Below are 20,929 nucleotides of genomic sequence, written 5' to 3' on the forward strand. Positions count from 1 at the left end.
GGGGGGGGGGTTATAGGGTTTCTGGAGGTGTGGTCCTGTCAAACAGCCTGTTTCAGTTTAAATGTTGTTTTCAATAAATTGCATGCTCAGCAAAGTGTTTTGTCTCAGTAACATTTCTTCTTGTTGCATGTTGAAGCTCGACCTGGAACCTTGTTCAGATCCAACCATGCAAAACAGGATTTAGTCATTTTTCTTGTGGTAAATGGCCTGTATTTATATAGCGCTTTACTAGTCCCTAAGGACCCCTATGTGTTAGAGGGCCCAGGCCTGAAGGATAGACCGACAGGTCTGTGTAACAAAGACACTTGGCTCACTGTAACTTCAAAAAGTCATTTATTTCAGAACTGAAACTGTGTAATGAACTCACATGTTATCTTCTGATATATTAACCTGACATCAGTCTGCTCACGATGCCCTAATTCCCTTTTTGCTGATGGGCTCCATAAAATACTGTTTCCACTGAAGAAGCTGTGTTTTTATTTCATGGCCAACAGCTAAACTACTCTTTATGCTGTTTGATTGTCTGCACAAAGTAGAGAAATTGATATCTACCTCAGTTTTATTCTGTTGTATTTATTTATGCTTTTTTTATTTGATCTGTTTGTACATATTAACCTGCATCTGTGTGTGGACAGCAGAGAAAGACTTTCATTGCACAGAGAAATGCTTTTCTTTGTACACGTGACAATAAACGCTTGAATCTTTGAATCTTGAATCTTTGAGGACACATGGTTTCAGTGAATCAGGAAATACTGAACTAGCTGACACACAATTTACAAAGTGAAAAAAGACAAACCTGCAGATTTTCCAAATGTAAGTGTGCAGGTTTGTTTCTGTTATCTGTGTGCTTCTGTTTCTGTCACAGATAACGCCGTTAGGATTGCATACCAGAATAAACAGAGCAGAAGAAGAGCAAACAGACAAGACAAATAGGACACAAATAGCAGATAACTCAGCACAAACACAGGCACGCTGCCACCACACGCAAGCATCACTGACAGTAAATCTGATCCTTGCAACACACAGTCTGCACTATGTGCTGAATAACATGGAATTGTAACCCTGATACTGTGCAATGCGTGCATGCCAGCACTGCTTCAGGGCAGTTTGATGTGCAGAAAAATAAATCAGATATTTTAAAAATAGAGGTCGTTTCCTTTGATCTGACTTGAGACATTCAGCTCCATGCAAAAGTCTGGACAAATCAAACTCATGCAGCAGACACACAAAATGTCTTCTTCTTCTTATCTTCTAATGTTTACGCCAACAGAAATACAAAAAGTATTTCTTATTTCCAAAGGTCAACACAGCTGTAATATCTATGTTACAGCTCCAGGCTTGGAGGGTATGACGATGATACTGTCACAGCTACAGCTGCAAGCGACATCCCACAGGTCAGCCGGGCACTCCCAGGCCTGACTCTGACGTAACACAGTTAATATAAGTGTGTAATGCAAAGTGACCACATCATAAGAGTTCTGCTCTGTGTCATAGTTTTTACAGCACACGTTGTTCTGATCAGGATTATTTTCAAATCTGTCCTTACATATTTTACACTACACTGATTAAAGTATACACCTATTCGGGAAAGCTGTGATGGCACAGATGCATGCTGGGAAATATAGTACTGGTACCTTCTAAACTTGCTGCCTGGTCCTCAAACAATTAGATCCTCAAAGAATTTTGCCTGAGAATTTGACTAAATCCCTGCAGACCTGCTGACGTCAACCATGCGACAGTTTTGTCTTATAGAGTTAAACAGCACAGCAGCATTTTATTTCATGTTGAGCGAGCAAAGCGAAAAATGGTGCTCAAAAGAGGAGAGAGAGAAGAGAGCAGGATGAGTACAACGACCCGCAAGGCTCAAAAGATACAGTCTGAAACATTGTTACTACTGTTGTTATAATATGTGCTCTTACTGTAATATGAGTGTCTGTTCCACTGTAAAGTAACACAGACCGAGGATGAGGTGACGCACACAGTGGGTTTGTGGACACTTCTCCTTTGTTCCATGATTACAGACATCGTGGTGTGACCTTATATGACGTGTACGTGTCCCACAGCCTGGGATTGCTGTTGTCCTCCATGGTGCTGATTAATTTTATTTTGCACGTGTGATTTAGAGAGAGAGTGAGGTGCTGTGTGTGCTTCAGTACAACATGATGGTGAGGGTCTATCAGAGTTACGACTTCAGATTCATGTAGTGCCAACACTTTCATGTCAGAGTAACAAACGACAAGCTCTGTAGCTGCAATAAAACAAAGACTGGGAGGCTTTGTTTTGTATATTAAGCAAGAAAAATGAAGCATGTCTGTTTGGGTTGTGCTCGGCGTGTATGACACACTGTGTCTGTCTAATACTGATCGATTGGGAAAGGAGCGGAGTTCAGCAGGAAGTTCAGCTGTTACAGTTTTCAGGTTTTCACACTTTTTTCACTTTGTCTCTGTGGCTGACATGTGGACGATCAGAGCAGCAGCAGCACATACAGACGCTCTCTGTACGCAGACCAAAGCTGTGCACCTCTGTTGTAAACTTCTCACTCAGAATTCGTCAAACAGTCTTCTGCTGCACAGCCGAGGATTCTGACACTAGGTAAGAACACAGGCAGGATCTAAGCCCACAGAGCAGTCGTCCACAGTGTCCAGTCTGACACATGATGATCTGCAAACTGTCCATGAAGACGTCTCGAGAAGCTGGTCATGACACAATAATGGGAATCAATGATAGTTTAATAGTGTGTGCAGGAGCAGAAAAGTCCAATTTGGCTGTCCAATCAGAAACAAGAAAGGAAAGGAGGTTAGCGTGTCCTCGATCGTATTTAGAAACTCCCCCGCTCATCCTGGGAACACACTAAAGTTTACGGCCTTTAGGCCTGTGTTTGAATCGAGCCTGCAGCCGTGAGCAGCATGTCTTACTCCTCGTCTTTCTGTCCTGTCGCACTAAAGGCTGAAAAAAACAAACAGAAAACAGCGAAACATGAAGTTTACACATACCTCTGCACTGAAAACAAACCTGGCCTGTTGAAATCTCCCAATTCTTTGAATCTTTGGGCTGAAGGAGGGACAATACTCGGTGTATAAATGCTCAATCAACAATCATTTATTTCCATACAATTCAACAGTCAGAGCATTACAACGTCCGGACGGGAGAGATGCTACCAGAGGGTCAGGCACATGTCTCAAAATGGTGACGGGTTGCTCAGCTTTTTATAGTCTCTAGTGGCCCCCAGCTAGTCGTAAAAGCCAAAACATCACATTTTTTCTCTGTTACAGCGCCTAAGTTATGACCTCGGCAGTTGTTTCTCTGCTTTCTGTAAGGTGGGGGTGTGGAATGTGGTCTATCTATCTCCCCTGTCTTTAGACACAGAGTCTCCTGCTTACAACCTTCTCTTCATGATTCAACAATTAAGCATGTCAAGAAAACAGTGTAACACATTCCCAGCAGATCAAGGATACAGAGTGATGCACATTTATCTAATGAACTAATATGTGAATATGTTCTGTTAACTCAAAAGTATAATGAGAACTAAACTACATACAGCTCACACACTCTATATTAAAGGGTATAATGTGATCTACAGCAGTATTCTAATTCAACTACTTTGATTACATATATAAGGTAACATATAATAACAGAATAATCTAATAGGCCTCAGATGATTTTTACACCATAAACACAATCACAAATATTTACAGCAGGTGAGAAACTTTCATTGTCAGTTGTGTGCACAGTTTTGTGTGCTGTGGATGAAATCATGTGTATTTGATCTTTGAACACTTTGGGTCCAGCTGCCATAAACTGAGCGAATCTGCAGCCTAACAGTGAAGTCACGCATACACATCCACACACAGCTCGGCCATTGTACACTGCAGTCAAAGCCATATTGTTGAAGGTAAATAGTTGTGTAATTTTATCTTTTTTAACCTGCAGACCAACATCAGGGATGTTTGGAAAGTTCAGCTCCGCATGTCCTCATCAGTTCATGAACTTGGCTATAACACAGACCTATCTCATCCTCCAGGTTTATTATTTAACTACCTTGTCAATATTTGAAAGGCAACATGGCTTAGGACAAACAAAGTCATAAACTGGTTTCCACTGGTAATAGATGAGCCCCCAAGAAAGGCTCTGGAATCCTTGACCTTTAGCAGGACCTCCACCGGGTAATGGTCGCTGACTTCCAGCGCCTGAATAAAAAACACAGGAAGAACAGCCAGTGTCAACAAATGAACAGAGTTTGATCTGTTTCAGTAACAAAATCACAGCACACCGTGTTTAACACACTCTGTAGGTGTGTGTTTCTGTACAGTTCACACACACTGGTACAGACATGCAGAGCGTGGACTGTTACCTGCTCCTCCGTCAGTCCGTAATGCTCTTGAAAGTTAAACGGTTTGGCTGAAGCAGGCACGATGGCTCTGTGAAAGGTTTCCCCATTCACAACAATCCTGTTGGCACAAGCAGAGAGCAGCACACATTTACTCATGTCTCTTATTTCATTCACACGGTCACATTTAAGTCTGCTATAGTCTGCTTACATTTACATATTGCATATCAGCTTTTATCAAAGGAAACTTTGTTTCTTGAAAAGTTCCAGGGATCCTAAAATCTTGGGAACTCTCCTGAATCAAAGCTTTGTGCGTTTACCTGTCGTAGGGGCAGGATGTGGTCGATCGCACGGTGGTGTCAGCGTCGTCTGGGATGAGCCAAATAAGATTCTTGTCTGTGATTAGGCGCACATTCTTCCTGTTCTTCTTAGCGAGGTAGCCACAGCCCGCATTAAAGTCTCCAAGAAGCATCACATTCTGCCCATTACAGCACAGCGGTCACCATGTACACCTGTGGTATTGACTTCTTGTCTGTTTGATGAATGCCAAAATAGTCTTTACCTCAGTTTTCCACATGTTTCTCACATGCTGTAGAACATCATAGAGGGCATCGAGCTCCTTGGTGGTGTTGGAGGGCGTGGTGTGCTGAGGTATGAGAACAAACTCCTTTATAGCTGAGGATGGAAATGAGGGTTAGAGGGAGAATCCATCCAACAACACCAATATTTCCATTCTGTCACAGGGAAGCATCGGGGACCGACCTGTGCGGTCCGCTCTGAAGCGGACAACAAATGGCTCTCTGGAGAAAGCGTCGACGTCTCCTGGTTTATTATCAGGGTACTGATACTGGTCCATGACCCTCACCGTCTCCTTCCTGAACACATTCAGGTTCAGTGAAGCCAGACTCCGTCACTATACCTGCACTTAGATGTCCTGTGCACAGAGGTGTAGCTCACCTGTACACAAACACGTACTGCTCCTGGTATGTCATAGACCTGCCCAGTCTCTCGCTGGCCACAGTCTCATATTTATACTTGGTGTCAGACCTGAGGGTGAAACAGCACAGATGGGACGGGGATGCAGTCACTGCATGTGTCAGTCGCTAAGTTTGAGCATTTAGAGTCCAAACCACTCACCTCCAAACTGATGCAATAACATGTGTCTGTGGGTGTCTGTGGGGGTGGGGGTTGGTCTGTGTGTGTGTGTGTGTGTGTGTGTGTGTGTGTGTGTGTGTAAGCAAATGAATAATCACTGTTTTAGGGAGTCGAGCAGAAGTGGTAAAGCTTTTCCTCTACTGTCTCTCACTTCCTGGAGCAAACACACATCACAGCGTGTGATGATCTGAAATGGAGACACAGCACAGCCATGAAAAGGTGAGTGGGAGTGGGACACACAGAGGAGCCACTCATTATTCGCCCCGCTGGTCACCTGCAATAAAATAAAAATGTCCTGCATCCCTAAAAATATTTGTTATATTTGTTCTTTTTGGTCCTTTTCCCAGACCACCGCGCAAATTAGAACGTGTTCATTCCGACTGATGTAGTAAGGAACGCGTTGGCATTGACTCTGCGCCACCTTGTGGTGCTAAATGATAATGCATGGAAGTGTCTTCATAGCCTTTGTTTGGTTGCTTTGGTTAATTTCACAATGTGGTGAACAAATTTTCAAACAGGAAACAAGTTTCTCTAAACAAATCATTTTTACTGATTCACTGAGTAATTCTGTCAGTTTGTTAGTGGCCCCACTAGCTACAGCCATGTAGTGACTATCGTCCACTAAAGAACCACGACACTGTCCCTCAGCTGTTTGAGACAAATACAAGAACACAAGCACTCTTACCCAGTCTTTCTTTTTACCTTACCCTGGCAAGAATCCCCATAACGTCACTCTTCTTCGACTTGGATTCACCAAAATGTTGTGTGTTGAAGGCACAGATCCTAAAATCTGAACCAGCTTTAGTATCGGTCACATCCACGAGGACGGCAAGCAGCAGGAGGAGAGACAGACTCATGGCCAACAGCTGGAAGGAAGCACAGTCCCCATCGAGAAACATGATGAAACACATGAGCTGAGGGCTGCTACGGGACAAATTCAGCTTTGTTTGGTGTTTAAAAAAAACACTTTTGATGGAAGCTTTGATGTGAACATAACTGAGACGTGGACTAAAGAGGAGACAGACCACTGCATCTCTGATGGTGCAAAGAAGACGGGAGTTTGTTGCTGCCATCAAATCCAGAATATTTTCCTCTAATGGTGTTTCACCGTCTGTTTGATTTGGGAACAACATTTTTGGAGCTGGGGTTGTATAACTAGGTTTTTAATTTGAATGATTTTAATTGATAAAAAGAAGTAAACAGCAAACCAGCACAAATCTAATGGCTGTTGTTGCTTGTGCATAAACATGAACTGTGATTATTCCTGTTTCTCGTGGTTTGACTCAGCAGTGAAACTTCCTGTTTCTTCCTGTCTCTTGTGAAATTAAAATTATTCACTTCTCCAATTCCTCCTGATGACCAACAATAGCTTTAGCATAAATCTTAGACATGAGCCACATATTTGTTCTCCCCCTTATCTAAGGTCAGGTGACCTGGGAGGGGGGGTTCCACCCTGAACATGTCACCACCCTGTCACAGGGCCAATGCAGAGGCTCACATTTACCCGTTCTATGGGCAATTTACAGTCTCCAGTTAAGCTAAAGCCGCATGTCTTTGGACTGAGGGAGCCAGAGGGAACCCAGGAAGGCACAGCTAGAACACACAGCGATCTCGGTCAGATGATGGACTGCCACCCAGGGCCTTCTGCTGGTGAGGCAACAGTGCTAACCCTGGCACCACCGTGCTGCCCTGCATCATTATCTATTTAAAACCCACTAGCATAAAAAGGGTCAAATTGAGTTCAATCGTGTGTATGTATAAAACCGTCCACATGTAAACACTTGTTGCCCACAGAGATGATGTTTGCTCCGTGTCCTCTGTCTGTGTTTCTTAAATTTGTTACCATTTCAGCTCCTTAAAAATGTTCTCACATAAATAATTAATAGTGTGTTCATTAAAAAATGTCCACTCATATTTACTTTCAGACAAAATAACATAGCCAGTTAGCTTTCAGTCTGTTGGTCACGATGGTTTCACCCGAAACCCCTGCTGATGATGACCCACACATTCACACTTTGGCTCACGAGATGATGCACATGATCAGTAGTGGTTCCTCTTAAGGGACAAATCCACTCAGGTTTTTAGAGCTGAAGATAGAGCTGACACGTCTTCAGGAAACCAAACTAGTCCAGATCTGTCCAAGGTCCCCCCTCAGCCACAGATGTTTTGCATTAATGAGTGCAATCACATCTGTGGACTGATGAGTCCCTGACAGGAAGACCACGGTGTTCAGTTACTTCAGTCTGTCACTGCTCTTAGTGTCCTGCAGCGACTGTAACCACATCATTTCCTCAGGGCCTGGAGAACAATGTCCAGAAACCCAAACAGGAGAAATATGAAGGAAAACAAACAAACATAACAGTCCAGTCAGTATGAAACAGGACACACGGAAATAATCATGGAAAACCCACGGCACACATCTGAAACTAACGTGGAAAACAAGAAGCGAAACTCCAGAAAACAAGATGATAAAATCCTAAAATCAAACAGAAAACACGGAGCAGTGACCATCGCAGGAATGATCCTGACGTCATGGGAAACATGGAGAAATGACTCTAGTTCAGCTCTGTTAGCTCTAAAGCTGTTACACGTCTACTTTCAGCACAACACATGAAACTACAGCGTGTGTGTAGCAGGCAGAGGTGTGGACTCGAGTCACATGACTTGGACTCGAGTCAGACTCGAGTCATTAATTTTATGACTTTAGACTTGACTTGAAAAAATGTTCTAAGACTTGTGACTTGACTTGGACTTTTACACCAATGACTTGGGACTTGAATTGGACTTGAACCGGTTTACTTGAAAAGACTTGATATTTTACCCCAAATATAAAATTTAACATGCATATTATATGGAGATTGAAAATGTGACGTCATTCACGGGTAGAACCGCAAAGGATTCTGGGAACTCGTGGCAAGCGGTACTAGCGCACGCAGGCTTTCAATTAAAATCAGTTAAACAGCGATAAAAAGAAACACAAAAATGTCAAGAAGCTGTTGTATTATTAACTACAATAGCCGGTCGCATGACAGCCACGGGAAGCCGACGGGTAAAGAGATCGGTTGTTATCGGATTACGTCGTTGAAGAGAAATTGTTCAAACCATGTTTCCGAAGTAACAAAGAGGCGACTGGATTGCAGCCATTCAAAGATCAAATATAACGTCCCAGAACCCTCCAGCTCACAGGTTAGTCTGCTCCAAGCATTTACACGAAGGTCAGTGTTTTTTAGTAGTTAATACGTCATTTTCATAACATAATTGGTGATATAGGTTACAAGCAAGTCTGGCGCTGAACAGAAATTGTCGCGCTATGCTCCTTTATTTATTGTGCATAAATAGTGAATTGTCCTGACACAATATTGCGTTTCGCTTCTGTTATTATGGTACATTGACAAAAACATATACGTTTATTCACAGGATAAAACAGGTTTTTTTGTATCACTAATTGCCCAGTACGATTACAGCATACAGTATTATTGTCACTGCTACATTTCTGTGATGAACCAGAAATTATTTCCACTACTAATTAATTACCGTTGAGCTCAAAGGTTATATTAATAAACGGTTAAGGAATGTGTATTTATGACGACGATTTGTGAGATTGGTAAACTTATGATACGTACGATGGTCTTTCGTTCTACACGGTGCATTTCAAGGTCCTGCACCCATCCGTCGGTAAACTGTACCTGGACTTGTTGCAGTGACCGGAAGTTACTAAACTTCATGAGTGTATGCACTCACTCCAAGAACCGTATGATTATTAATATGCATATAAATAAAGAAGCTATTTTGTGCAAAGATGTCAACTGTAAGAATGCTGTGCATAAACATTTACTCTGCTCCATGTATGATGATATAGTGACTGCTCTGTATAAAAGTGGCACACTGCTTGATAAACAATATAAGCATAAGAAACCTAACATCAGACCTGGCTGGAAAGAACATGTATCCATGTACCATGATGAAGCTCGCATAGCTTATAAATGTTGGGCCATGGCTGGAAGACCTAAACAAGGCCCAGAATTTGAACAGAAAAAATGTGCGAATGCCAGATATAAGTACGCTGTTCGCTTTATAACTAAAAATGAGCAAATGCTAAGAGCAGATTCTTTGGCCAGGAAAATGCTGTGTAATAATACGGCAGATTTTTGGAAAGAGGTGAAAGCTCTTAATAACTGTAAACCATCTCTACCATCAACTGTTGAAGGTGTTTCTGGGGCAGATAACATTGCAGCATTATGGAGACAGCATTACAGTGCGTTGTTTAACTGTATAAAAAGTGAACCATATGAGGACAATTTTGACATGAGTAATGACACAATAAGTGTAAGGACACATGAAGTATATGAAGCCATTCATAGGTTGTCTGATAATAAATCCTCTGGTTTGGATCACATCACTGCAGAACATTTAAAACATGCTAGTGTAAGGCTAGCTCCTCTTCTAGCACTCTGTTTCACTGGGTTTATGATTCATGGCATATTACCAGACTCAATGCTGTGTATTTTACTGGTACCAGTTATGAAGGACAAAGCTGCAAAAGTGAGCTGCTTGGATAATTACAGGCCGATTGCACTAGCCAGTATTTTATCTAAGGTGTTAGAAAGAATCTTGTTTGACAGAGTTAGTGTGTTCATCTCTTCTCTGGATAATCAGTTTGGCTTCAAAGCACGGCACTGACATGTGCATATATGCACTCAAGGAAATAGTCAGTTTGTACAGGGCTAAAAATTCATCTGTCCTCATGTCTTTCATTGATGCCTCTAAGGCTTTTGATCGAGTGAACCACAGAAAACTTTTTGATAAAATGAAGAGATGGGGAGTTCCTCAGTACATCGTGAGGATTCTCTCTTACTGGTACGCTCATCAGAACATGCAGGTTAAATGGGGAAGCAGTATTTCTGCCCCCTTTGGTGTCAGCAATGGTGTTAGACGGGGTGGGATTTTGTCTCCAATTTTATTTAATTTTTATGTTGATGATTTGTCCATACAACTGAGAGCCTGTAACACTGGGTGTATATTAGGTAAAGCACTGATAAATCATCTTATGTATGCAGATGACCTGGTTGTTTTTAGTCCAAGCAGTGCTGGGTTACAGGATCTTCTTAATGTCTGTACTGAATATGGTGTGCAATATGACATTGAGTACAATGCTGCTAAAAGTGCTGTTTTGATATGTAGAACCAAGCAGGATAAACAGCTAAATTTCCCTTTGTTTAAACTGGCACAAAAAACTCTTGAAGTTCATAAAAAGGTGAAATACCTCGGTCACTTTATTACTGAGCAAATGAATGATGATGATGACATATACAGACAACGGTGTAAGCTCTATGTGCAGGCAAATACTATTGCACGCAAATTCAGCTTTTGTTCACTTCCAGTTAAAGTGGCTTTGTTTAAAGCGTATTGCACACCGCTATATACTGCCCCCTTGTGGTCATCCTACAAACAATGTAGCATGCAGAAGCTGCATGTTGCATATAATGATGCGATGAGAATCCTTTGCAGGATACCTAGAAGTGGTAGTGCCAGCCAGATGTTTGTAGCTGTGGGTGTTTGGACTTTTAAAGCACTTTTAAGGAAGCTAATGTTCAATTTCAGAGAACGACTGGATGGTTCGAGTAACAGTATAATTTTAGCACTCACAGATCCGACAGTGAGTGGTTCCCGTTACTCATCCAGTCTCAGAAAGCACTGGTTAAAGTGTTTGTGTATTTATTGATTTATTTTAAGTAATTGTGTTTTATGTATATTATGGTTTTATGTTTTTACAAATGTTTTAGATACTTATTTATATACATATATATATTTAATGGTGTATACCTTGTGTTGGGGGGGGGGGGGGAGTGTTGTGTGTGTGTGTTTTGTTTTTTTTTTGTCTTGTTTTTATGGACATGAAGTCTGCCAATTAAGATTGAATTGAATTATAAAGATCCATTAGAGTGTTCATCATATCGTCCTATATCACTCTTAAATGTAGATTTAAAAATACTGTCAAAAACACTTGCTCTCAGGCTAGAGCAACATCTACCATTGTTAATTTCTCCAGATCAGACAGGTTTCGTGAAGGGTAGGCATGGTTTTTTCAACCTGCGCAGGTTTTTGAACATATTACACACCAAGTCAACTACAACCCCTGAAATTGCCTTATTACTCGATGCTGAGAAGGCATTTGACCGGGTGGAGTGGGATTATCTGTTTTATACTCTGCATAAATTTGGATTTGGCCCTAATTTCATTTCATGGATTCAGTTACTTTACTCCTCACCTATGGCACGTGTTAGAACAAATTCGTTATTCTCTTCTTATTTCCCACTTCTCCGTGGTACGAGACAAGGTTGTCCCTTATCCCCTCTTCTTTTTGCATTATCAATTGAACCACTGGCGATTAAACTGCGAGCTGACAGTTGCATTAAGGGCATCTTCAGAGGTGACCAGGAGCACAAAATATCCTTATATGCTGACGACCTCCTGCTGTATATGTCAGAGCCTTTATGCTCTCTTCCCCGTGCTCTTGCCATTTTTGAATGTTTTGGTAATATTTCAGGTTACAAGTTAAATCTGCATAAAAGTGAACTTCTCTGTGTCAACTCTATAGCCAGAAAGATTTCATTTTCAGGTTTTAAATTTAGCGTTAAATCAGGGTATGTGACCTATCTGGGGGTTAAGGTTACCCACTCATACAAAGATCTTTATGAAAGAAACTTTGTCCCGCTGCTTAAAAATACTGAGACAGATCTTCAGAGGTGGAACAATTTACCACTGTCATTAATTGGCCGCGTCAATTCTATCAAAATGAACATACTTCCCAAGTTCCTTTACTTATTTCAATGTATCCCATGCTACTTACCCAATAAGTATTTTATAACACTGAATAAGCATATCTCTGCATTTATTTGGAATGGCAAAAGTCCACGAATTCGTAAAGATTTCATGCAGAGGACTAGGCCAATGGGTGGATTAGCCTTGCCAAACTTTCAGTCTTATTATTGGGCAGCAAATATTCGTAATATGCTGTACTGGATGAGTAATGTTACTACAGAGACTCCAGCTTGGCTCCAAATTGAGTCATCCAATTGTGGCAAAATTTGCCTATCAGCTTTGTTGAGTTCAGCTCTCCCATTAGAACTATACACCTATAAACGTAACCCTTTGTTGTATGACTCGCTCAGAATCTGGGTGCAATGTAGGAAAAGGTTGGGGTTACACTTAATGTCAATTAAAGCACCTATCTGCTCAAACCATATGTTCCCACCCTCCATGATGGACTCTGCCTTTAAAATATGGGAAAGTAATGGCCTTAGAAATATCAAAGACCTTTTTGTAGATGGGATTTTTGCCTCATTCACGCAGCTCCTGAAGCAGTTTAATGTTCCTCGGCAACATTTTTTCCGCTATTTACAAATTCGTCACTTTGTAACGAGTCGATTTCCTTCATTTCCGGAACTACCTGAGGAAACTTCTTTGGATAAAATTATTAATATAAACGTTCATAAGAGAGGGGCGATTAAAGAAATCTATGCTATACTATTAGATCTTCAATCTCCTTCTCTCTTCATCCTTAAAGCACAGTGGGAGAAAGACCTTGGGATGACTATAACAGATGAGCTCTGGCAATCTTTTCTCCAGAGGGTACACTCTTCTTCGATATGTGCCAGGCATGGGCTCCTTCAATTTAAGGTCCTACACCGATTACATATCTCCAAGGAAAAGTTAGCCAAGTTCTATCCAGGAGCTGACCCTCTGTGTAACAGATGTAAAGCAGAAACAGGTTCGCTCCTTCATACCTTTTGGACATGCCCCAATCTTCATACCTATTGGGTGTCTATATTTAACACTCTGTCAGAGATGTATAACGTTAAATATGAGCCTTCTGCTCTAACGGCTATCTTTGGGGTGATACCTCAAGACATCACTTTGCCAAAATGCTATTCGAATTCTATTGCCTTTGCTTCACTTATCGCAAGGCGCCTTATACTTTTAAGATGGAAGCAGGAAGCTCCTCCCACACATGAACAGTGGCTTGCGGAGCTCATGAGGTTTTTACATTTAGAAAAGATGAGATATACACTGGCAGGTTCAACCACCAAATTTCTTAGGGCATGGCAGCCATTCTTGATGTACATGGAAACATTTAAAATGACCACCTTATCATGACCAGATACCATATCTCTATATCGCTATCATAGCTAACTGTACGCTGAATGTCCCTTATACATTTTATTTTTCTATTTGTTTGTTTGTTTTTTGTTGTTTTGTAGGGGTTTCTTTGGTTTGTTTGTTTGTTTTTTCCTTCTCTATTTCTGTTATCTTTTGGGGTATTGTAAATACTGAACAGCAAACTACTGTATGTTCAATGTTTTGTTGTTAACATGCTGCTGTGACTGAAAATAAAATTTATAAAAATAAAAAAAAAGATTGAATTGAATTGAATTGAAATAAATATGCTAAGATGAGATAGCTGACTTCATCTAACTAGCAAATGTTGTCCAGGCTACGTTGGTGATGCAGTTTTTTTTAATGTGTATGATATTTTTGTCATGCGATTTTAAAGCCGGTCCTACAACCGCATCCAAGAATAACATGCAGCTTATCTCAGAACTGTCGGTGAAAATTATTCTTGGAGCTAGGTTTAATTGAGCTGCATTTTAAAGAGGTGCAATTTCACAATTTGTGTATATTTTCTAAGTTCACTATTTTGTCATGTGTTGAGAAAAACACAGATTTTAAAATTACATGGTCTAATATTTACATTTAGCATAACTGCAACATTATTTTTTCGTTTTTTTTTTAAAGACTCGAAAGGACTTGAAATTCAAAGTTTCAGACTTGTGACTTTACTCGGACTTTTACACCAGTGACTTGAGACTCGACTCTGACTTGCCTGACATTACTTGAGACTTGACTTGAGACTTGAGGATAAAGACTTGAGACTTACTTGAGACTTGCAAGACAATGACTTGGTCCCACCTCTGGTAGCAGGCTGTACCAGCTGCTGTAATGTGAGCTCCAGCTGTCAGGTCTTGAACCCAGACACACAGCTTAGTGTGTAGGAGAGTGCAGCTCTGTAGTCATAAACACACAGCAGCAGATTACAGGTCACACGCTCCACTGAGACGGCTTTTCCTTCGCTCGCTCCTTCTGTGGGTCGTCAAACTACAGCTTACCAGCTCTGGGACTTCTTGGAATTGTGGGGTGTGTTCGCTTCTTACTCCTGTCTCTCGACTGAAACTCAAAGCTACCCCCGCCACTCTGTTTCCTGTAGGAGGGACTACAAGGAGGAAGCAGCAGGAGATCTGCTGCTGTGAAAAACTTTCTTCTGTTTGTCAGAGATCAAGTCTTTATCAGGAAAATCATTGCAGACATTAACATTTGAATACTTCAAAGTAAAAAACCACAAACCTGCCTGGTTACACATATATGACTTAAGTATTTACTGTGAGGAGGCAAACAGTCCACAGATGAACAGATCAGGTGTGGGAAGTTTAAGACAGCCTGCAGGTTAAAGACGTGTACACTGCTCCAAAACATTCAAAGAAGACTTGTTCATCAGAGCTTAGGACCGTGTCAGTTACACTTCAGAGATATTGATCTGGTCAGTTAGCAGAAAGGGCTGTTAAACTAACAGCAGGGGGCAACACTGAGGAACCTGAAACAGGAACAGCTTTACAGGTGGAGGCACCTGACGTGGTTCACTCCTCAGCGTTTCTAACTCGGATCAGTGTCCTGCTGGGAATCTGGGATGACACCTGGAGTCCAGCTGTGGAATAATCACACGGTGTCCTCCCACTCACAAGTCCGGATCTGTGAACTGTGTCTCACAGCCAGTGTCCAACACCTGGCACAAGCTACGCTGTGGCATACAAAGACACAGGTGAAACCAGCCATCACCTGAATGCAAGGAAGTGTCCACTCCCACCGCTGTCCAAACTTTCATACTAGATTTCATTTCTTTGTAATCTTCTTGCCAGTGATTCCAACAGGAAATCTAGAATCACCAGTTAGCCCCACCCACTAACAGATGTCTCTGGACCGTAGGAGGAAGCCAGCCAGGAAAACACGGGAGAACCTGCAGACTGTCCTCCTGTCTCCAGCGGACAGGTCGGCCTGGATGAAGCAGGGACACACCGGTGCCAAACAGATGGATGAAAACAAACGTTACGGACTCCAAACGTACTGCAAAAACTGTTTCTCACAGAAATGTCCCACGAGAAGCGCAACAGTGAGCACTGAACTACATACAGCAGTACAGCTGGTGCTATGGTGGGAGCTGCAGACGCTGAACCAGGACCTTCATTTGGTCTCCTTAAAAACAGAAACAGTAGCTCCACCTACTGGCCATTATATCCCTAAGTTAACCAAAAATAAATAAATGGTAAATTTCCTGTATTTATATAGTGCTTTACTAGTCCCTAAGGACCCCAAAGCGCTTTACATATCCAGTCATCCACCCATTCACACACACATTCACACACTGGTGATGGCAAGCTACATTGTAGCCACAGCCACCCTGGGGCGCACTGACAGAGGTGAGGCTGCCGGACACTGGCGCCACCGGGCCCTCTGACCACCACCAGTAGGCAACGGGTGAACAGCGATGGCAGCAATAATGTGTTTGATTATCTTCTAATCCTGATTTGCCAACACGTTTAGCTGTCAGCTGTTCCCGATGCTTCAGCAGCTCGTCAATAAGAACACAGACGCAAGTTCATTTAAAGCTCTTTACCTGAAACGCAGCAACAAGTCAAACTGAGCTGAGAGCATGGACACGTCACAGGTCTGATCACTGCAGAGCACTCATCCTACTCAGCCGCTGTTCTTTAATGTTACAACTTTGTTCTTATTTTGGTTAAACTGGTGTTTACAGTACAGCTGCAGCTCCACGTGACTGTTACCTGTCAGAAGGTAACATCCACCTGTGTTCAGTATCAATGAATGTGGATACCTGTTCACGTCATTTGTGGGACAGCAGAGAGAAGACAGACGAGGCTTTCAGCATGTTACCTTTACAGTCCAAAGCGTGTTCAGTGTTTCCTCAGCTGTAAATTAACAGAATTAAAGGCTGAATACTTTGAGCCCCATGAAGGAGACCATCAGCTGTTAGTGTGGGACTGTATGCAGTTATAGAGGTTAGGATCTGTAACGATCCTCACACACACTGCTCACACTTCAGTATAACTCCTAACACCTGTGGTAAGATTAATGTGTCCAGTCTCAAGTGCAACTGGACACCACGTTAGAAAACCTCCCCCAGACTTGATGTGCGATTTCATGTTCAATGAAGACAAAGCCACGCTCTCATCACTTTTGTAATCAAAGCCATCTTTATTGATTATGTGGGCACAGAGAGCAGCCTCAGACTGCGTGCAGGGCCCTCCAGCGGGCCAGAGGGCCTCTGTTGGGGATGTATTTGACCCCACAGCCATCAGGAATCAGACGCTTCTCGGCCATCATGTCATCAAAGTCACAGGCGTTGAACTTGGTGAAGCCGTACTTCTTGGAAATGTGGATCTGAGGGCGAGAGCACAGACATGGGTTCAGCCTTTCAGTACACTTACTTACACTAAGTCCCTGATGAAGACACATTTTGTCTCAGTGGTCCCTTAAAGCACTCAGCACCTCCCAGCTGAGGACATACACAACCAAAGAGTCAGTGTCTGCAGCCTTTGCACACCAGAACCGCACCACAGCGAGACCGGTCGGCTTAATAAGCTGCAGAGGACTCACGTCACTTTACATTTATTACAGCAGAAGCTTTGGGAGCGTTTACCTTCTGACGACCAGGGAACTTGAACTTGGCTCTGCGCAGAGCCTCCACCACGTGCTCCTTGTTTTGGGCCTTGGTACGCACGGACATGATCACCTGACCGATGTGCACGCGGGCCACGGTGCCCTGGGGTTTACCAAAAGCACCACGCATTCCAGTCTGGAGCCTGCCCGACACAAAACAAGAGGATTACAGGATGAGCCAGACTGCGCTCAGTGCAGCAGGGCTACGGGTCAGTCAGCCTCTCACCTGTCAGCTCCAGCACAGGACAACATTTTGTTGATGCGGATGACGTGGAAGGGGTGCAGACGCATGCGGATGTGGAAACCGTCCTTACCGCAGGTCTTCACCATGTACTTGTTAGCACAGATACGGGCAGCTTCCAGAGCTACAGGGGTTGAAGCACAACATGCATGAAGTTATAGGCACCGCTGTTTGCCAACAACCCTGACTGACTGCAGCATTAACACGAGCCAGACAAACTGAGGAGGAGGGGCTTACTGAGGTCATCACACGAGTGAGAGCTGTGCTCTGACGTCTCTCTGAACCCAGGACTCGAACGCAGTCAAGACAAACTTTACTGTTCTAACCTGGAACCTTTACTTTCCCCTAAGACCCAACACTGCAGCTACCAGGCTCAGTGCATCCTCTAACAGTAACGTACTCATGCAGGCAGCAGTGCATGCTTCCTTACTGAGTAACGTGCTCAGGGTGTGGCTGAGCAGCCTTCCTCCTGTTACCCACTGTGATACAGCAGACCCTCCACAGACGAGTCACACATTAGCACCAAGTCTATCTCCCTGATGCACTGAACCTGTGACGAGCCCAGTTTAACGTTCCTGGTGCCAGTAAGCAGCTGTGGCCCAGTTTAACTGGCTCCTTCCTCATATACACGAGTCTTTATGGAGCAGCTTTAAAGCTCGCAGAGAGTGTGTGTGCTGTATACTAGGATAGTTTTTATATTTAATATACAAGCTGTTACATTAGGTTACAAACATCTCACAGCTATACAATAGTTTCCCACAGTAGTAATCAGTACCCCCCCCGAACAAACACTGGGAACAGCCAGTGATCTAAACTGGAAAACGAGACTGGCTCATTCAGCTATAACACCTCTAACAAAACGTTTAAAGCAACCTGGTCTTTTAACCACAGAGGCCATCGTCTCACTGTCTTTATCAGTAAACTGCACTCACGGGCCAAAGTGTGCTCCTACAAAGAAGCACACACGTTACCAACAGGTATGTTAGTCGTGGCTCCTGGTCTCCTCACCTTCTGATGACAGCTGCTCGTACTCATCAGAGACCATGTGGCCGCACAGGGGGAACTCATCCACCTTGGCCTTCTTCCTGCCCAGGTCAAAGATCCTGATCTTGGGGTCTGATGAGAACAGAAGAGGAAGGATAAGAACACTGAAACTCATGGGCTTTTCCATCAGCGCCTACTCGGATCGACTGGAGTCACCTGACGCAGCTGTCGTCATAGCAACACGTCCCGAATAAACGTGTGACACGAACACTCCAACAAAGGTGGATGTGGAGAACATACCTGCTGCTCGGCCTGTGGCACGTCGTCAGACTCGGGGAACGAGACGCTCTCGTGATGCTACTGCCCAGCCAATCGGCGGCCTGCAGTCTGATGACATCACATTTTACTGCCTGCTCGGATCGTTTGAAACCCGGGCCAAGCAGGTAAGATAAAGGTACCTTTATAGTACCTGGTACTACTATGACCTAATGGAAAAACGCACTGAGCCGATCTGAGTAGGTACCAATGGAAAAGCAGCTTTAAAAATGAAACAATGATGACCAACTAATTAATTGTGAGCCACACAGCAGCAGCATTTTGTCTCAGTGGTCCCTTAAAGCACTCAGCACCTCCCAGCTGAGGACATACACAACCAAAGAGTCAGTGTCTGCAGCCTTTGCACACCAGAACCGCACTACAGCGAGACCGGTCGGCTTAATAAGCTGCAGGAGTCACAGCAGCCCACTGTGACAGTTCGGTCCAGAGGGGTGACCGTGATGTCACCTGAACATGGTCCCACTGAAGTGTTACAGACTGAAACAGGAAACATGGAGAACGTACCAGGCACACCCCTGCAGAAGCGGGACTTGGGGTACGGCTTGTTCTTGCAGTACCTGTAGCTGTGAGAGGAAACACACGTCACCAACACTGAATCTTAGTGTAAGAGGTGGACAATCTAACAACCCTTCAGCCAGCACGCTGGACCACATCAATCACATGCTGGCTACGCAGCTGTAACACCATCTGATTGACTGTAATCACAGAGTTTATGATGTCAGAGCAGGAAAGATGAGACAAAAACTAAAAAAAGCCAGAGTCTGTTCAGACACACATTTATCCTGTGATGTCTGACCTGTCAGGGACTGTGAGACCGCTGTAACCAAGTATTCTTCATAAAACGACAATTATCCCTTTTATCTGATTGTTCATCAGCGAAACCTGCTTGAAGCATAGCAACAACGTGTGTCTGACCCCAACCACGTCTATTTAAAACTAACAGCTAAATATAAAAGTGTCTTCTCCCAGCGGGTGTTTTAAAGCAGGACAAACAGGAGAACATACGGCAGCCTATCCTTGAGTCAGTAACACAAACTGGATCAGGACATTTCCTGTTTTACAGACGTTAAATCAAAACCAACAATTTATTTATAAAAGAAACCGCGCAGTGAGGACTCTCACAGTCAGGTGACCTTCGTGGGCTTATAACAGGGTCAGAATATTTGGTGACGGAATTATTTTATACCACAATAAACTGTGACTCGGAGCTTTTAAGTCTCTTCACGGCTTCAAACAGACTCTGGCTGGGGCTGAAAGTAGTAGCATTTAGCTTGTACTGTTATCGCACCGTGCTAGCGTGCCCCGTGAACGGACTGCTTTACGGCGCTCGTTGTGAACACAACATTTAAATGGACTTCACAGTGTAGGACGACAGAAACGCCGGGTTTTATAGCACATATTATTATTTTTATTCTTATTCCTCAGGCCTGGGGCAGGCCAGCACCGTGCACATGGCGCCGAGCAGGAGCCGCTGCCATTTTCCTCTGAAACACTCGCTCGGCCCTTCGCTCAAACGGAGTCAGAAAATGACTTACCAGCGGGCTGGTCGGCGGCCCATGGTTGCAATCTGGAAATTAACGAATAAAAACAAGTTACTAAACTTAATCTGGACAAAGATAAGTCAAAAAACAGCTTTAAATTAACCGGTATGATGGAGAGCCGAAGAAAACGCGACCTCACCACGCACTCACCTAATGGAGGAAAGGAAGAAGACGTCACTTCCGCTTTGTCATATGGACAGAATGGTTCACGAGGGAAATTTTTATATTCATGTACGCGTTATTTTTGCTTCAGCGTAGTTTTATTACAACAATAAATGATTACTATATGGATTTTATTTAAAAACACAGTTGTAAAAATTCATTTAAGGGCTCTTAACGAACACCAAGTGAATGCTGGGAAGTGTAGTTGTATGCAACGTCAATGAGGCGGGTTAGCTACATTTAATTCAAACATAATTTTATTTAGTAGAACATACTGTAAATCTTCTCTGAGCCCAGACTCATTTAAAATGGAATCAGAGAAGATTTACAGGCCAGGAATACATTACATTAGGATTAAACAAGAAATCTATCTGTGCTCAGAGAAAATATAAT

General features: G+C 43.0%; 2 protein-coding genes and 2 non-coding genes across 6 annotated transcripts; all 4 read right to left on the reverse strand.

Moving 5' to 3' along the window:
- Positions 1–106: 106 nt before the first annotated feature.
- On the reverse strand, positions 107–15,130 carry dnase1l1 (deoxyribonuclease I-like 1). Of its 3 annotated transcripts, XM_086276536.1 has the most exons (11): positions 14,650–15,130; positions 14,421–14,547; positions 6,190–6,348; positions 5,581–5,669; positions 5,285–5,374; positions 5,090–5,202; positions 4,890–5,002; positions 4,648–4,805; positions 4,352–4,448; positions 4,039–4,187; positions 107–2,946 (listed from the first exon to the last, which is right to left on the reverse strand). In XM_086276536.1, the coding sequence occupies exons 3-11, from the start codon at positions 6,337–6,339 to the stop codon at positions 2,940–2,942; spliced, it is 966 nt and encodes a 321-aa protein (XP_086132662.1). In that variant the 5' UTR covers positions 6,340–6,348; positions 14,421–14,547; positions 14,650–15,130; the 3' UTR covers positions 107–2,939. The 3 variants fall into 3 exon arrangements, with proteins under 3 accessions (XP_086132662.1, XP_086132660.1, XP_086132661.1); XM_086276534.1 differs by lacking the exons at positions 14,421–14,547; positions 14,650–15,130 and having other exon boundaries at positions 6,190–14,393; XM_086276535.1 differs by lacking the exons at positions 107–2,946; positions 14,421–14,547; positions 14,650–15,130 and having other exon boundaries at positions 2,966–4,187; positions 6,190–14,391.
- Positions 15,131–16,783: 1,653 nt separating this feature from the next.
- rpl10 (ribosomal protein L10) lies at positions 16,784–20,488 on the reverse strand. Its single transcript, XM_086277923.1, has 6 exons — positions 20,369–20,488; positions 19,338–19,396; positions 18,522–18,629; positions 17,499–17,637; positions 17,253–17,415; positions 16,784–16,993 (listed from the first exon to the last, which is right to left on the reverse strand). Exons 1-6 carry the CDS (start codon positions 20,389–20,391, stop codon positions 16,838–16,840), a joined length of 648 nt encoding a protein of 215 aa, XP_086134049.1. The 5' UTR covers positions 20,392–20,488; the 3' UTR covers positions 16,784–16,837.
- Positions 17,068–17,200, reverse strand: LOC147305867 (small nucleolar RNA SNORA70). The gene has a single exon (XR_015126765.1). It is a non-coding gene; the product is annotated as a small nucleolar RNA SNORA70 (small nucleolar RNA).
- On the reverse strand, positions 19,093–19,225 carry LOC147305868 (small nucleolar RNA SNORA70). The gene has a single exon (XR_015126764.1). It is a non-coding gene; the product is annotated as a small nucleolar RNA SNORA70 (small nucleolar RNA).
- Positions 20,489–20,929: the final 441 nt, after the last annotated feature.

Source organism: Aulonocara sp. 'chitande type north' Nkhata Bay, linkage group LG20 (assembly GCF_057382095.1).
Source record: "Aulonocara sp. 'chitande type north' Nkhata Bay isolate Kocher_YH1m ecotype deep benthic linkage group LG20, A_spYH_male_GT1.1, whole genome shotgun sequence".
Taxonomy (NCBI): domain Eukaryota; kingdom Metazoa; phylum Chordata; class Actinopteri; order Cichliformes; family Cichlidae; genus Aulonocara; species Aulonocara sp. 'chitande type north' Nkhata Bay.

Bases quoted from the DNA above. Each gene is read 5' to 3' on its own strand.
- rpl10 (XM_086277923.1), bottom strand. From the start codon at position 20,391: ATGGGCCGCCGACCAGCCCGCTG. The intron at 19,397-20,368 runs GTAAGTCATTTT...TTCCTCTCACAG, and splicing joins GGCCGCCGACCAGCCCGCTG to CTACAGGTACTGCAAGAACA. The intron at 16,994-17,252 runs GTAAACGCTCCC...TCTCGCCCTCAG, and splicing joins AGTTCCCTGGTCGTCAGAAG to ATCCACATTTCCAAGAAGTA.
- dnase1l1 (XM_086276534.1), bottom strand. From the start codon at position 6,615: ATGTTGTTCCCAAATCAAACAGACGGTGAAACACCATTAGAGGAAAAT. The intron at 5,203-5,284 runs GTGAGCTACACC...GAATGTGTTCAG, and splicing joins CAGTACGTGTTTGTGTACAG to GAAGGAGACGGTGAGGGTCA. The intron at 4,449-4,647 runs GTAAACGCACAA...TTGTGCCAACAG, and splicing joins ACATCCTGCCCCTACGACAG to GATTGTTGTGAATGGGGAAA.